Source organism: Erythrolamprus reginae, chromosome 2 (genome assembly GCF_031021105.1).
Source record: "Erythrolamprus reginae isolate rEryReg1 chromosome 2, rEryReg1.hap1, whole genome shotgun sequence".
NCBI classification, from domain to species: domain Eukaryota; kingdom Metazoa; phylum Chordata; class Lepidosauria; order Squamata; family Dipsadidae; genus Erythrolamprus; species Erythrolamprus reginae.
Window position 1 is genome coordinate 235,669,805 of NC_091951.1, and position 16,999 is coordinate 235,686,803.

Consider the following 16,999-nt stretch of genomic DNA (forward strand, 5'->3'; position numbering starts at 1 on the left):
ACTGACAATAAGGGATACAAGATCTGTATGTTATTGATTTCTATGCTTCGTTAGCTAATCACCAATACTGGTTGGAGGATTCTAAAATGAAAGATATAGTCTAATACATGGAGAAACACCCCAGTTTGGAAAGGCACAGAAATAAATTAAATAAATGAAAATTTGCACTTCAGCCACTTATAAACTGAAGATACAAAGGATTTTATTGTAAATACCGTATTTTTCAGAGGAAAACAAAAAATGACCTCTTTGTGCCCCATTTTAGGCTTTTTTCAGCCCTTTCAAGCCTTTTTTCTGCCCATTTTCAATACTTTTTTGGTCCATTTTTGAAGGTTTTTTCCAGCCTGTTCTTTTCTGAAAAAAAATGGGCCAAAAAGGCCTCAAAATGGGCAGAAAAAAAGCCACAAAATGAGCTTGAAAGAAGCCTCAAAAATGGGCTGGAAAAAAGCCCCCAAAACAGGCCAAAAAGGCCTGGAAAAGGTCCCAAAAATAGAGTGTGCAGAGCCCAAAAACTGGCCACTGGGTGGGTGGGGCCTTGGCAATATTTGGTCTACGTATAAGGCACACAGACATTTTCGCTCCTTTTGGGAGACAAAAAGTGCATTTTATAGACCGAAAAATATGGTACGTATCTTTGAAAATATGTGGTAGTTGCAGAGGTGTTGCAGGATACCAGAATTTGAGACATAAGGAGGCAATATCTAACTTGTAAATTTAAAAGAACTAACAAGAAAATAGGAAATTGAAAGCTATTAAAATATTTTACACTGAATTACATTGGAATATTTTTTTTAAAAAACCCAGCAGCAATATTGAGCCATTTAACAAAAAATGAAAACAATAGTAGCAAATATATGAAATGGTGAAGCATAAAGAATCCTATAAACATTTAGAAAGGAGTCAAATTGGTTCAAATAATGGAAACAAAATTATTAGTGGGCTTTACAGATGAGAATCGTATGAAGGTAAATGGCAGGACAGTGATAATTTTAACATTTAATTATTTTCAGATAGATGAGACTCATTACCATGCAATGCCGTCACTTTATGATTACACTCAAAATAAATTACATAACCAGAAATTCACTCCTCCATTACATTAAAAAGAGAGATCTTAGATAGGCTTACAGCTCCAATTCTTTATTTCAAGGCTTTTATACCTACCAGCAACACCTTTTGTCTCTATGACATCTTCTGCAGCTTCAATCACTGCTTTATTTAATACTTCCTTTCTGACTTCATGCATTCTCCGAGAATTCAAGGCTTTTCTCTGTTTGTTGGTTCCAAAGGCTTCAATGCAGAGATCTACCTGTAAAATTATCAAGAGATTGTTATCTAAGCCACAAAGTGATACTCTTACTGTGTTTCCCTGAAAATAAGACCCTGTCTTATATTTGTTTTGAACCCTGAAATAAGTTCTTGGCCTTCTTGCATGTACTCAAAAGCCCAATTGGGCTTATTATCAGGGAATGTCTTACTTTAGGGAAAACAGGGCACTGGGCGGCTCCGGTGCAGGAGAAATTCAGTTCTGAGGCAGGTAGCAAAAACACAAAGTACATGTCAAGCTCTTTTCTGCCCATAATAAGACAGTCTAAAACAGGAATGTTAAACTGGCAGCCCGTGGGCCAGATAAGTTACACATAGGCCACGCCCACTCCAGCTTTGCAAATGGGAAAAACGTCACAAAATGTCATGTGATGGCAACATAACAATGCGAATTTGACATCTGTGACCTAGAAGAACATGACTCCAAACACACCTCCAAACTTTATTTTGCAGGAAAGAAAACAGAACACATCAATTGTCTTCTAAATCAGTGTTTCCCAACCTTGGCAACTTGAGGATATCTGGACATCAATTCCCAGAATTCCCCAGCCAGCATTTGCTGGCTGGGGAATTCTGGGAGTTGAAGTCCAAATATCTTCAAGTTGCCAAGGTTGGGAAACACTGTTCTAAATAATTGATTATTCTTTTAGATTCAGTAGCTTTATTTAAGAGTCATTTTTAGTAAATTCAATCAAGTTTGCTAGAAGGATGCTTACTCTAACCAACTTGGATTTTAAATGGTAGCCAACTTTATATTGCCTATATACAGTATCTGCTATTGTAAGCAGAACCAGGTCCAAGTTGTGGTTAAAGAAGTGATAAGAACTCCATTTACGTTATCTTTACTTATATTACAGTACTGCTATAAAGGGGCTTTGGGGTCACAATGTTTTAAAAATTAAAGATATGAAGCTATCAAGGATCACTGAGATGAACCCTAAAGTTAATTATGAATAAAAAGTTCCTCTGATAGGTTTCTTTCTTATCAATAGCTGACCTTGTTGCTGCAACAGATATTTCCCAAGCCACTTTCATCAGTGTGATTCAAAACACATCTAATCTAGAGAAGCTAGAAAGTGACCAACTATAGTACAGGTAGTTTTCACTTAACGATGCTAATTGGAAGCAGAAGCGTCATTGATAAGAGACAAGGTTGTGGGATGAAAAATCATGTGACTGCACTGCTTAGCGACAACAATTCCAGCTGTTAAGTGAGGCCTTCATGTGATCCTCACTTCTGACTTCCTGCTGGCTTCCCATTGTCTTTGCTTGTGGGAATCTGGCAGGAAAGTTCACAAATCTTGATCATGCGAGAATGCTGTGCCAGCTACAAGTATGATGACCAGTTGTAACTGCCACTATTGTCATAAGTTTGAATGGTCACTGAGCAAGTGGTGATTAAATGAACAGCACCTGTATGGAAAGATTATGCTCCAAGATGGAGCACTTGTCACCCATCAAGCTACATTCCTTATCTAAGGGCATGAATCACATGGAATGCTTTCAGCATGGATTTAAACATTTAAACTAGACATGACTAATGAAAGGCGAAATGTCAATAGAGTTTAAAGACTGTGTTCAAGTTTCCATTTTTTAATTACCCCAGACTGAAACCATTATCACTGATATACTGAACTTATTTAACAATGGCAAATGTGTCTAAATTGTAGCAAACAGAAACCACAAAGAGAAATAGTCCAGAATAAGGACATTTTTAAAAATAGGGTTGAAATGTATCCCAATGCCATTACCATGTGGCAAATCTAAATCAATCAATCAATCAATCAAAAAACCTTTTAATAAAACAAGGTATCAAAATAATTTTTCCAATCATAGTATCCTAGTTGCTCGACATACCTTCTCTCTGTAGGATTTAGTCAAATATTCTGACAGGTCATTATCTACTATATCATCTGTTAGGAAAAACAACAAAAGAAATAACGTGACATCAAAATCAACAAGACTCCTGATTAAGCCATTCATCCATCTTGGCAATCAAACAGTATTAAAGTACTCTTGGAAAGAAGATATATTAGCTATCTATTATCAACACATTCTTTTAAATTTTTCTGATCAAGGATTGTTATACAGTGTTCCCTCGATTTTCGCGGGAGATGTGTTCCGAGACCGCCCGCGAAAGTTGAATTTCCGCGAAGTAGAGATGCGGAAGTAAATACACTATTTTTGGCTATGAACAGTATCACAAGCCTTCCCTTAACACTTTAAACCCCTAAATTGCAATTTCCCATTCCCTTAGCAACCATTTAGATTATTACTCACCATCTTTATTTATTAAAGTTTATTTAAAAAAATATTTATTAAAGGCGGACAAAAGTTTGGCAATGACATATGACGTCATCGGGCGGGAAAAACCGTGGTATAGGGGGGAAAACCCGCGAAGTATTTTTTAATTAATATTTTTGAAAAACCGTGGTATACTTTTTGCGAAGTTTGAACCCGCGAAAATCGAGGGAACACTGTATATGCTTGGTAGAATGAGCTGTGTTAGTGCATGGGAGATACATATTATTTTACTGAAAAATAAAATATTATTTTACTGAAGGAGTAGAAGATGCTTGGAACAAACTTCCAGCAGATGTGATTGGTAAATCCACAGTAACTGAATTTAAACATGCCTGGGATAAACATATATCCATCCTAAGATGAAATACAGCCAATCTTCTATGTTTCTAAATCTGATAGCATCTTTTCAGAATCATCAACATTATTAAAAATATAATCTTTCCTTCATCAAGCAAATCCTGACTAGGAGATAGGAAAAAAATTCAGGGGGAAAACATACAGTACATCCTTCTAAGAATTTACTATTTCTGAATGCAATTTGCAGATTAAAGTTTAAAAATGCTAAACATTCCTTTCAATAGAAAACTAGTGCATTAGGGAAACTTGAACTGAGCCTACTCTGAGGGTTGCTTTCTAGATTGGTAGTAGTTGGAACAGTAGACCACTTAATTCCATTTGTATTCTGAAAATCTACAACAAGATTAGCACTCATGTGTTGATGTTCTTGTTAAACGCTCAGGGCAGAAAGCTCTCTGTCAGGGGTGTCAAACATAAGGCCCGCGGGCTGAATCTTGTCCACAATGCAGATGGATACAGCCCGTGAGACTGTCTTGGAGGGGCCAGCCCGTGTAGCTTCGTCCAGGTCTACCAAATACGAAGAGGAAACATCGGGCCAGCGTGGCTTTGGCCTGGCCTATCCAATGCAAAGAGGAACCATGACAGCAGTTTGGGGAGTGGCATCAAGCTTGCCACACCCACCGAGTGCCCACCCACCCACACACTAGCCAAGGTCAACCACAGACCTGATGGGGCCCTCAATGAAATTGAGTTTGACACCCCTGATTTATATGAATCAATAAAACATCTCCCAGGTCCTGCATAGGAAAAAAACAATATTAAGCAGTAAATAACTTTTATTGATTGTTTAACAGTAGTGATGGGTGAACAGAACCCGCACAATTCGGGTCCATACCGAATTTTGCGGTGTTCGGTATACCCAACACGAACCCGAAATATTTTCAAACTTCGGGCAAAGTTCGGGGTCGTGTTCGGCGTTCGGAGCTTTGACGTCACCGGCAGGTTGCTAAGGACACCAAGGTGATCACTTCCTGGATTCCATGGAATCCAGGAAGTGATCACCTTGGAGTCCTTAGCAACCTGCCGGTGACGTCAAAACTCTGCCCCCGGAATCTCTTTGTGGGAGGGATTCCCCGTTCAGGTTCAAGTTCGGGTCGGGTTCGGCCGAATTTTGCGTAAAGTTCAGCCGAACTTGCCGAACCCGAACACCGTTGGGTTCGCCCATCACTATTTAACAGTTGTTTATTTTTAAAAAGGGCACCATTAAAAAGTGCACTGGCTTGTGAACTGTCTTATTTATACAAAAATTAAAGAGGGAGAAATAAATAAATGAGAAAAAAATCATTTTTCTGACTCCAGGTAACTATGCCAATAATTAAAATTAGGGGGGGGGGGGAGTGCTTTACCTACCTGAAATTAATGGCTGCAAGTTGAACAATTCTGCATTGTAGACCTCCATTTGCCCAGAGGGTTCATCTAAAACACCGACAAAATATCTAATGGAAGAGATGGTGTTGAGTGGCATGGCCAGTCTGGCTTCAGAAATAGCATTTTCCAATACAATGGGTTTTTTTTAACCCCTTTACAACTCTCTTTATACCTCTTAAAAGTGTAACAGAAGATTTCTCATGTAGATGTGGGGAGTAGTTGAAGAAGGGACAAAGACAGCAAATTACAAATCACGTTTAGTTTGCAAAATATTGCATGTAGCGCATCAAATTTTGCCCCTTTAGCAATAGGAAGCAAATTCATTTGCATTTAGTGTCCTTCCCTTCTCTTCCCTTCTCTGTTACTTTTTAAAAAAATGTAAAATAGCACTTTAAAATTGTTATGAAGTGGCTAAGATTACTTGAGGGCTGAACTAGACAGCAATTTGGATCTCCTTTACCCCAGTTTAACTAAATCAACTCCACTACTGTGTAACTCCATTAGAAACAAGTATTATTCCACTCTTCCTACATTTGTCATTCGCACTACAAACTCTACGTGAGTTCAAGAGGATGGGGGAGATGCCTTCGAGTCAGTTTTGATCCCTGGACAAAGTCCATTCAATTTTCTTGGCAAGATTTTGGAATTAGTTTTCTTCACTGCTTTCTTCTTAGGATTGAGAGAGAGTAACTCAGTCTGGTCATTTGTACCTAAGGTGGGGTTAAAGTTCAAGGTCTCCCAGTTTTTAGCCTAGTGATGGTGAACCTTTTTTGGTTTGGATGCCAAAAGGGTATTGAGCGTGGCCGGGGGGGGGGGGGGGGCTGTCACGCATATGTGTGCCCCCCCCATAATTCCATATGCCCCCCATTCCCCACCCTCCTGGCACGCCCATTTTTTGCTCTCCCCAGGTTTTAAATCTTTTCTAGGCTTTAGAAAGATTTTCAGACATGCATTATGATTTGCTTTCAAGTTCCATCAATCTTCAAGATATTTATCACTTTGAATCACAAATATAACACTGAGAGGAGCGTTGTTATTCTGCAGCTATTAATGCTTGGTTAATTCTGACTTGATAAAGAACGCAAATATAGTTATTGCTTTTATTTATACATAAATAAAACAAATATAATTTGATACATGCGTGGGTTTTAGAGATATAGACATATTCATTATACCTGCGAAGAGTATTGCATTTTAGAGCTTCTGCACCAAAGTTCTTTCCTATGTAAGACAGCCGATCTGTTTCTGCATTCTGAACAAGGGGGAAAAAAGCAATAAGCTATGGATGCTGGTTTTCTAGGCAAAGGCATTTTCCAGAAGGTTTTCCCAATTTATCCTAAGACATCCTAGGTAAGAATTTATTACAACAATGAATTTATTCATTTATTCAATTCAATTCAATTCAATTCAATTTAATTTAATTTATTGGATTTGTATGCCGCCCCTCTCCGGAGACTCGGGGCGGCTAACAGCAATAATAAAACAGCATATAATAATAATCCAATACTAAAAAACAGTTAAAAACCCATTATTATAAAAACCAAACATACATACAGACATACCATGCATAAAATTGTAAAGGCCTAGGGGGAAAGAGTATCTCAATTCCCCCATGCCTGGCGGCAGAGATGGGTTTTAAGCGGTTTACGAAATGCAAGGAGGGTGGGGGCAATTCTAATCTCTGGGGGGGAGTTGGTTCTAGAGGGCCGGGGCCGCCACAGAGAAGGCTCTTCCCCTGGGTCCCACCAAGCGACATTGTTTAGTTGATGGGACCCGGAGAAGACCCACTCTGTGGGACTAACTGGTCGCTGGAATTCGTGCAGCAGAAGGCGGTCCTGGAGATAATCTGGTCCAGTGCCATGAAGGGCTTTATAGGTCATAACCAACACTTTGAATTGTGACCAGAAACTGATCGGCAACCAATGCAGACTGCGGAGTGTTGGTGTGACATGGGCATATTTAGGGAAGCCCGTGATTGCTCTCGCAGCTGCATTCTGCATGATCTGAAGTTTCCGAACACTTTCAAAGGTAGCCCCATGTAGAGAGCGTTACAGTAGTCGAGCCTCGAGGTGATGAGGGCATGAGTGACTGTGAGCAGTGACTCCCGGTCCAAATAGGGTCACAACTGGCGCACCAGGCGAACCTGGGCGAATGCCCCCCTCGCCACAGCTGAAAGATGTTTCTCTAATGTGAGCTGTGGATCGAGGAGGACACCCAAGTTGCGAACCCTCTCTGAGGGGGTCAATGATTCTCCCCACAGGGTAATGGACGGACAGATGGAATTGTCCTTGGGAGGCAAAACCCAGAGCCACTCCGTCTTGTCTGGGTTGAGTTGAATGAATGCCAAGTAAGCAGATCTATAGTCTCTTCTAATGTTTCCAACTTTTCCCAGTTAAATGTTTACTAAGCCCAGCTATATAAGTTGGGTTTACTGATTATACTCATTAGAAATGCCATTATTTTTAATTAAAGTGATAACCTGAACGCAATGCAATACAGTAGTCCCTCGCTATACCTACTGCGGCTTCACTTCATCACGGGTTTCTGAGGAAGTCGATCGGCAGATTTAAACAGCCCGCCGAACTCGATCGGCAGGTTTAAAAAAAATAAAAAAATCTAAAATTGTAAATACTGTATTTAAATACTGTATCTAAAATAAATACTGTGTGGGAAGGGTTTATAAACACTTAAAACAATGAAAACTTACCAAACAATTACAATATAAATACTTAAATAAGTACTATCAGTCGATAAATTCCCCATTGCGGATTTCACCTATCGCGGCCAGGTCTGGAACGTAACACCAGCGATAGGTGAGGGACTACTGTATATACATAAGTTCAACAAGATAAACAAGGAAAATAGAGAACTCTTATCCTTGTCTATGATATTTTCTTAATTGCTTTTGATCCTAGGCATCAACATATCTCTAAGCTTTTCATTTTGCTATTATTTTTTGGAATTGTATATTGTATACTTTTTTTTATATATCAACTGACTTTTGACTCTATTTTTCAGGCAGACATTATTAAATGTAAATGTAAATTACATTGCATGTATTAATGATATATTATTTTAAAACAAATGCAATTTCCACAAAAAGCTACCAGAGGTATTCGATTCAAAAGTGAGAATTTGATAACAGCAATTATAATTTCATTTCTACACAATGGTAAACTGAGGCTAATTGTTAAATTGTTTCTTCTATTATTTAATATGTATGGACCATCGTGCAGAAATGAAGTTATAATTGCTATTATCAAAATCTCATTTTTGAATCGAACACCTCTGGTAGCTTTTTGTGGAAATTGCATTTGTTTTAAAATAATATATCATTAATACATGCAATGTAATTTACAGAATTAAAATGTAATAATAATGTCTGCCTGAAACATACAGAGTCAAAAGCTTAGAGATGTGTAGATGCCTGGGGTCAAAAGAACAATTTCCATACTTAATATTCACATATGCAACCAACCCTTATATTTATTGTAGACTCAGGGTGGCTTACAACATGTTAGCAACAGCACTTTTTAACAGAGCCAGCATATTGCTCCCACAATCCAACTCCTCATTTTACCCACCTCGGAAGGATGGAAGGCTGAGTCAACCTTGAGCCCGTGATGAGATTTGAACCGCTAACCTGAAGATCTAACAGTCAGCTTTAGTGGCCTGCAGTACTGCACTCTACCCACTGCGCCACCTTGGCTCATATGCCCAATTATACCAAAACTACTAGGCAGTGAAAATACATACACATGAACCGTTTTTATTTAATTATTTCTCAAATGTGTATGCACCTTTCATGGTTCCAGTTGTACAGTTTCTTAAAGTTATGTGCTAAAGCAACTAAAATTCTCAGACCCTAGGCTTGGCTTTATACAGCAGTAGAAATACAAGAAGTAATTCAAAAAGATCTTCCATTCCTTTGATTTACAGAAGATAAATCATGTCAGACTAATCTCATTGATTTCTTTGACTATGTCACAAAGGTGTTGGATCAAGGTGGTGCCGTGGATATTGCCTATCTGGACTTCAGCAAAGCCTTTGATACGGTTCCACATAAAGAGCTAATAGATAAATTAGTGAAGATTGGACTTAATCCCTGGATAGTTCAGTGAATTTCAAGCTGGCTGAAGCATAGACATCAGAGAGTTATTGTTAATGGCGAGTATTCTGAGCAGAGACAGGTTACAAGCGGTGTGCCACAAGGGTCTGTTCTGGGTCCTATTCTTTTTAATATGTTTGTGAGTGACATAGGGGAAGGTTTGGTAGGGAAGGTTTGCCTATGACTCTAAAGTGTGCAATAGGGTTGATATTCCTGGAGGGGTCTGTAATATGGTAAATGATTTAGCTTTACTAGATAAATAGTCAAAGCAATGGAAACTGCAGTTTAATGTTTCCAAATGTAAAATAATGCACTTGGGGAAAAGGAATCCTCAATCTGAGTATTGCATTGGCAGTTCTGTGTTAGCAAAAACTTCAGAAGAGAAGGATTTAGGGGTAGTGATTTCTGACAGTCTCAAAATGGGTGAGCAGTGTGGTCGGGCAGTAGGAAAAGCAAGTAGGATGCTTGGCTGCATAGCTAGAGGTATAACAAGCAGGAAGAGGGAGATTGTGATCCCCTTATATAGAGCGCTGGTGAGACCACATTTGGAATACTGTGTTCAGTTCTGGAGACCTCACCTACAAAAAGATATTGACAAAATTGAACGGGTCCAAAGACGGGCTACAAGAATGGTGGAAGGTCTTAAGCATAAAACGTATCAGGAAAGACTTAATGAACTCAATCTGTATAGTCTGGAGGACAGAAGGAAAAGGGGGGACATGATCGAAACATTTAAATATGTTAAGGGGTTAAATAAGGTTCAGGAGGGAAGTGTTTTTAATAGGAAAGTGAACACAAGAACAAGGGAACACAATCTGAAGTTAGTTGGGGGAAAGATCAAGAGCAACGTGAGGAAATATTATTTCACTGAAAGAGTAGTAGATCCTTGGAACAAACTTCCAGCAGACGTGGTTGGTAAATCCACAGTAACTGAATTTAAACATGCCTGGGATAAACATATATCCATCCTAAGATAAAACACAGGAAATAGTATAAGGGCAGACTAGATGGACTATGAGGTCTTTTTCTGCCGTCAGTCTTCTATGTTTCTATGTTTCTATAAACCTTTATCTGTGTGACATCGATTCCCCACAAAGAAGACACCTTAAAGGGAAATTGGACTTATGGAAATTGGAAATATAAACTTCAATAGAGACATGAATTATTGCACTGCCTGCTGATGATGCCTTAAGTTTCATAAAGGGGACACACTTTTATTCAACATTCATACCATAAAAGTAAATAAAATAGATAAACAAATTTAAACAAACACAAAAGCATGTAACAAGTGTTTAATTACCACAATTGTATGATGCTTCTTTCTGGGATTATTGATGTCTTTGCTTCTGTACAAAGTGAAATTCATATTTTCAGAATTCTTTAGTTTCCCGTTTGTAAACTGAACTGAAATTGAACAGCAAAAAAAATAATAATGAAAAAAGTGAGAACAGCAAGAAAAATGAGAAAGAGGGAAAGGAAGGTTGAGTGATGGAAAATAGAAGTGCAGATTGGCAGACATTGATATTTAATCTGAAGTCAAAGTAAGATAAAAAACCATTAAAAAAACAAAGTAAGGGTATTTGTGGTGATTCTGTTTTTGCTATTATTATATTTGGTACATATGGATGTAAATATTTGGAGGGTGTGCGTGTGTGTATATATACATATATATGTTTTTGCTGGATTTGAAAATTAAGGGAGACTAGGATAGATCTATTTTGGCCTTATTTTGGCCTCATCAGCTAGCCACACCCTTACTGGGACTTGAACTTCCAACCTTTGCCTTGTAAGGCAGAGAATTAACCTCTAGGCTACAGTATCCAATCCCTTCAGCTCTGTACCAGGGAAGGGTTACATCAGGGGTCCCCAAACTTTTTACACAGGGGGCCAGTTCACTGTCCCTCGGACTGTTGGAGGGCTGGACTATATAAAAAAACTATGAACAAATCCCTATGCACACTGCACATACCTTGTTTTAAAGTAAAAAACAAAATGGGAACGTACTAGTTAGAGGGGGGAGAAGATCTGAAATTCATATATGTTTATGTTTTGTTTTTAATTTTCTTTTGTTAACATCTGATTGGCGATACAAGGTTTTCTTGGCTTATGAAAAATGTACAAAGAAAGAAGGAAGCACTTTGGCACAATGGTTAATAAGTTAGAAATATAATTGGTGTTGCACTTTTTGAAGGAACATTAAGGAGGGAATTTAATCAAAAGAAAATGAATGTAACTCGATGACAAAATTAGAAAAAAAACCTTTTGCAACTTTTTTGATGATTGATATTAGTTCCTAACAAAATAACGCATTTTATTCATGGAAAATTAGATGGTAGTGTGTTGTTTGAATGTATGTTGAGAGAAATTTTTTAAAAAATTACCACCACCCCAAACAGTCTTTCCTTCCTCTGTCCCTCCATTCATTTCATTCTTCCTTCCTTCCTTTCTTCCTTGTTCCCTCCATTTCTCCTTCCTTCCTTCCTCTCCACTTCTCCTTCCCTCCCTCTCTTTCCCTTTTCTTTCTTTCTCTCTCTCTTTTCCCTCGCTTCTTGTCACTCATTGGCGGGCTGGATAAATGGCCTCAGTGGGCCGCATGTGGCCCACGGGCCGTAGTTTGGGGACCGCTGGGTTACATGGTTTTTGTGTGGAATCACCCTGGTATATTGAAGGAACATCACAGCTCCTTTTTGCCTCTTGGCCCAACCCAGGGCCATTTCAAGGCAGTTAATTTATTCATAGCCGACAAACTATATTCTGTATGTGTCACATATATATCAGCAAAAATATGTGTGTGTGTGTGTGTATATATATATATATATATATATATATATATATATATATATATATATATATATATATATGTTAAAATGTTTTCAGCTGGAATTTTAAAATTAAGGGAGACTAGGATGGTCCCATTTCGGCCTTATTAGGCCTCATCAGCTAGCCACACCCCTTTCTTTTACTGGGATTCGATCTGGTGAACTCTGCATTGTAAAGCAGAGAACTAGCAGTTAGAGCTATTTGATCTGAATCCTTCCAGCTCTGTACCAGGGAGGGGCTATATGTTTTTCTTATGTCGGATCACCCTGGTATATTTAAGGAACGTCACAGCTCCTTTTTGCCTCTAGGCCCAACCCAGGACCACTACAAGGCAGTTAATATATTTATAGCCGACAACTATATTCTGTATGTGTTAAAATGTTTTCAGCTGGAATTTTAAAATTAAGGGAGACTAGGATGGTCCCATTTCGGCCTTATTAGGCCTCATCAGCTAGCCACACCCCTTTCTTTTACTGGGATTCGATCTGGTGAACTCTGCATTGTAAAGCAGAGAACTAGCAGTTAGAGCTATTTGATCTGAATCCTTCCAGCTCTGTACCAGGGAGGGGCTATATGTTTTTCTTATGTCGGATCACCCTGGTATATTTAAGGAACGTCACAGCTCCTTTTTGCCTCTAGGCCCAACCCAGGACCACTACAAGGCAGTTAATATATTTATAGCCGACAACTATATTCTGTATGTGTTAAAATGTTTTCAGCTGGAATTTTAAAATTAAGGGAGACTAGGATGGTCCCATTTCGGCCTTATTAGGCCTCATCAGCTAGCCACACCCCTTTCTTTTACTGGGATTCGATCTGGTGAACTCTGCATTGTAAAGCAGAGAACTAGCAGTTAGAGCTATTTGATCTGAATCCTTCCAGCTCTGTACCAGGGAGGGGCTATATGTTTTTCTTATGTCGGATCACCCTGGTATATTTAAGGAACGTCACAGCTCCTTTTTGCCTCTAGGCCCAACCCAGGACCACTACAAGGCAGTTAATATATTTATAGCCGACAACTATATTCTGTATGTGTTAAAATGTTTTCAGCTGGAATTTTAAAATTAAGGGAGACTAGGATGGTCCCATTTCGGCCTTATTAGGCCTCATCAGCTAGCCACACCCCTTTCTTTTACTGGGATTCGATCTGGTGAACTCTGCATTGTAAAGTATATATAAAATGTTTTTAGCTGGAATTTTAAAATTAAGGGAGACTAGGATGGTCCCATTTCGGGACCATCCTAGTCTCCCTTAATTTTAAAATTCCAGCTAAAAACATTTAACACATACAGAATATAGTTGTCAGCTATAAAATATATTAACTGCCTTGTAGTGGTCCTGGGTTGGGCCTAGAGGCAAAAAAGGAGCTGTGACGTTCCTTAAAAATATACCAGGGTGATCCGACATAAAAAAACACACACACACACACACACACACATATATATGTATATATGTATGTATGTATGTATGTATGTATGTATGTCACATGTTTAAGCTGAATTTGAAAATTAAGGGAGACTAGGATAGATCTATTTCGGCCTTATTTTGGCCTCATCAGCTAGCCATACCCACTGGGACTTGAACCTGCAACCTTTGCCTTGTAAGGCAGAGAATTATCCTCTAGGCTACAGTATCCAATCCCTTCAGCTCTGTACCAGGGAAGGGTTACATTTTGTGTCGAATCACCCTGGTATATTGAAGGAACATCACAGCTCCTTTTTTGCCTCTCGGCCCAACCCAGGGCCATTTCCAAGGCAGTTAATTTTATTGATAGCCGACAATTCTATCTGTATGTGTCACATGTTTAAGCTGAATTTGAAAATTAAGGGAGACTAGGATAGATCTATTTCGGCCTTATTTTGGCCGAATACATATATACATATATAGATATACAGTGATCTCTCGGTTAGCGCGGGGGTTACGTTCCAAGACCTCCCGCGCTAACCGATTTCCGCGTTATACTGGATGCGGAAGTAAAAACCACCATCTGCGCATGTGCGCCATTTTTTTCATGGCCGCACATGCGCAGATGGTGGAGTTTGCGTGTGGGCGGCGGGGAAGACCAAGGGAAGGTTCCTTCAGCCGCCCAACAGCTGATCTGCTCCGCAGCGCGGAAGCAGCGAGGAGCCGAAGATGGGGTAAAGGCAAAGGGGAAACCCCATCTTCGGTTCCTCGCTGCTGCCGCGCTGCGGAGCGGATCAGGTGTTGGGCGGCTGAAGGAACCTTCCCTTGGTCTTCCTGCCGCCCAGGCAAAGGGGAAACTCCAAGATCGCTTGCCGCTTTGCAGCTTGGAGCCTTGCTTCGCCTCCTTCGCTGCAATAGGCAAGCGGCAAGCGATCTTGAGAAAGAGAGAGAAAGGAGGGCGACTTGCCAGTCCACGCCCCCCTGGATGAACAGCCTCGCATGGCCCCAGCGCCGGGCTCCGCTGTTGCCTCCGCCCCCATTCGGCTCTGCAGCTGAGAGGCCTTCCCGGCAGAGCCCTCCCCAACAGCTCCCGCTGCCAGCGCAAAAAAGAAAAGAAAAAGAAATCCCCAAAAGAGGCAGGCACAAAGCGGGGGCACAAGGGGAGCTGCCCGGCAGAGGTTGCTTTTTTTCTTCTCGTGGGCAAGTGGAGGGGGGGAGAGAGAAGGGAGGAAGAGAGTGTGAGAGAGGAAGAAAGAGAGAGAGAAATGATAGAAAAAAGGGGAGAAAAAAGAGAAATGAGAAAATGATTGAAGCATAGTGACAGGAAAGAAAGAGAAAGAGACAGAGAAGTGACTCTTGGTGATGACGTATGACGTCATCGGGTGGGAAAAACCGTGGTATAGCAAAAAAACCGTGGAGTATTTTTTAATTAATATTTTTTGAAAAACCGCGTTGCAGCGTTTCGCACTAATCGAGACCGTGCTAATCGAGGGATCACTGTATACTAATATGTATATACATATATACACATATATATCAGCAAAAATATGTAAATTTCACATTCACCATCATCAGGCTGAAATTGTAAGCTTCGTGCTGCAGTAAATATATATATACATTTGCTGATAAGTGAGGGCCAAGAGGCAAAAGAAAAGCAAAAATGTTGCTTCCTCCCATATTTGGGAATACTAGGGTTATTTTGACAGAAAACTAACCATACACACACACACACACACACACCCCTACACACACAAGCACGTTTTTTTCCTGTCGAATCACCCAAATAAGGGAGAAACTTAGCCTTGAAATTCAGTAGATCTATACTAGTCTCCCTTCATTTTCAATTCAGCAAAAATGTGTGTACATTTAAAACACAGTAAAGCTGTGCTTGCTGAGCAGAACCAGAGCCCTTGAAGGAGTCCCAACCACCCCGCGACCGATGCCTCTCCTCCATGGGGAGCCTTACCTAGCGGAGCGCTCTGCCCCTCCTGGGGATCCCCCCGGTAGATCCACTCCACCTCCCCATCCATTGCAGAAACACGCCGTCGCCTCCGCCGCCAGATCCCCGGAAGAGGCGGGGTCAGCTCCAAAGTCCTTGGCCACACCTCCTTTCCTGATTACACCTCCTTTCCTAGGCTCCTCGCTCCCTTCAATTAAGCCTCGCTCGCCACCTACCGGGGAGGAAGAGGATCTGAGTAGTCGGGGAGGCGTGTTCCAACTTGCTCCTGGAAAGGAGGAAAAATAAAATTGCGTTTTGACTTCTACTGATTTCAGCAGCACCTCCGTGGAGTTTTCCTGGCCACCACGTGCCTTTTTAATCTTTCTAATTCTAAAGGAACTTTCTGATCAACCAGTGCAAGGATAGGCAAAGTTGGCTCTTCTATGACATGTGGACTTCAACTCCCAGAATTCCTGAACTAGCATGATTAGCTCAGGAATTCTGGGAGTTGAAGTCCACAAGTCATAGAAGACCCAACTTTACCTACCCTGGCCCTGAACCAGTGGAACAGCTTGCCCGGGGAAGTTGTGAGAGCTTCAACACTTGAGACTTTCAAAGGGAGATAGTGTGTAGGGAATCCTGCTTGAGTGTGTGTGTGTGTGAGACACTAGATTGTTGTTGTTGTTGTTGTTGTTGTTATTATTATTAATTAGATTTGTATGCCGCTCCTCTCCGAAGACCTACAAGGTCCCTTCCAACTCTAATAATCTAATCTAATCCAATCTAATCATCTCCTTTTTAGAAACCCGCCCTGATTATTTTTTCCCCATACACAATCCAAGGACGAATTCTAGAAAATTGCGAGTTCGACTTCCAGTTTTGCGGAGTAAGAAGTACGTAACAGTAATTCTTTCTTCGGCTATTTCCTTAGCTCAAAGGACATGATATTTTATTTCTTGGGACTGTTCAATTTTTTCCCTCCCGTCCCGTGACCAGCGTTTTGTATTCAAGGGCTTGCTTAAGACTGTAAGGGCAGCGCTCAGTATTTGAGACGTCCGTTGCCTCCCCGAAAGAAGTTTTATTCCTCACTTAAAGTCTCGTTTTACACAATCCAAGAGCGCCTCTTGTTTTTAATCCCTTGCTTTTAATAAGACGAAGAGCAAATTATGCAACATCAATAATGCAGTAGATGTAATTCCCTCTAAGTGTAGAAAAAGACTTCGGTCGGTTTTTTTAATTCAAAAAAAAAAAAAATCCCAGTGGACTCCACTGGAGAGATATGGAAAGTAATTTTTAGCAGACTGACGGAAAGAGAAAACCATTTAATTTTCAGTGAACATTTATTATTTTCCATCCCGTGGAAAACTTAAACG

At 40.1% G+C, this 16,999-nt stretch overlaps 1 protein-coding gene across 1 annotated transcript in view; it reads right to left on the minus strand.

Annotated features, from left to right (window-relative positions):
- The window catches only part of POLR1E (RNA polymerase I subunit E), a 28,664-nt gene extending 12,869 nt beyond the window's left edge, over positions 1-15,795 (minus strand). The window contains exons 1-6 of the mRNA XM_070742261.1: positions 15,654-15,795; positions 10,764-10,867; positions 6,531-6,607; positions 5,338-5,423; positions 3,184-3,239; positions 1,165-1,309 (exon numbers count right to left, since the gene is read on the minus strand). Coding sequence (XP_070598362.1) covers positions 1,165-1,309; positions 3,184-3,239; positions 5,338-5,423; positions 6,531-6,607; positions 10,764-10,867; positions 15,654-15,717 — 532 coding nt within the window. The 5' untranslated portion in view covers positions 15,718-15,795. The remainder of the gene's footprint in view (positions 1-1,164; positions 1,310-3,183; positions 3,240-5,337; positions 5,424-6,530; positions 6,608-10,763; positions 10,868-15,653) is intronic.
- Positions 15,796-16,999: the final 1,204 nt, after the last annotated feature.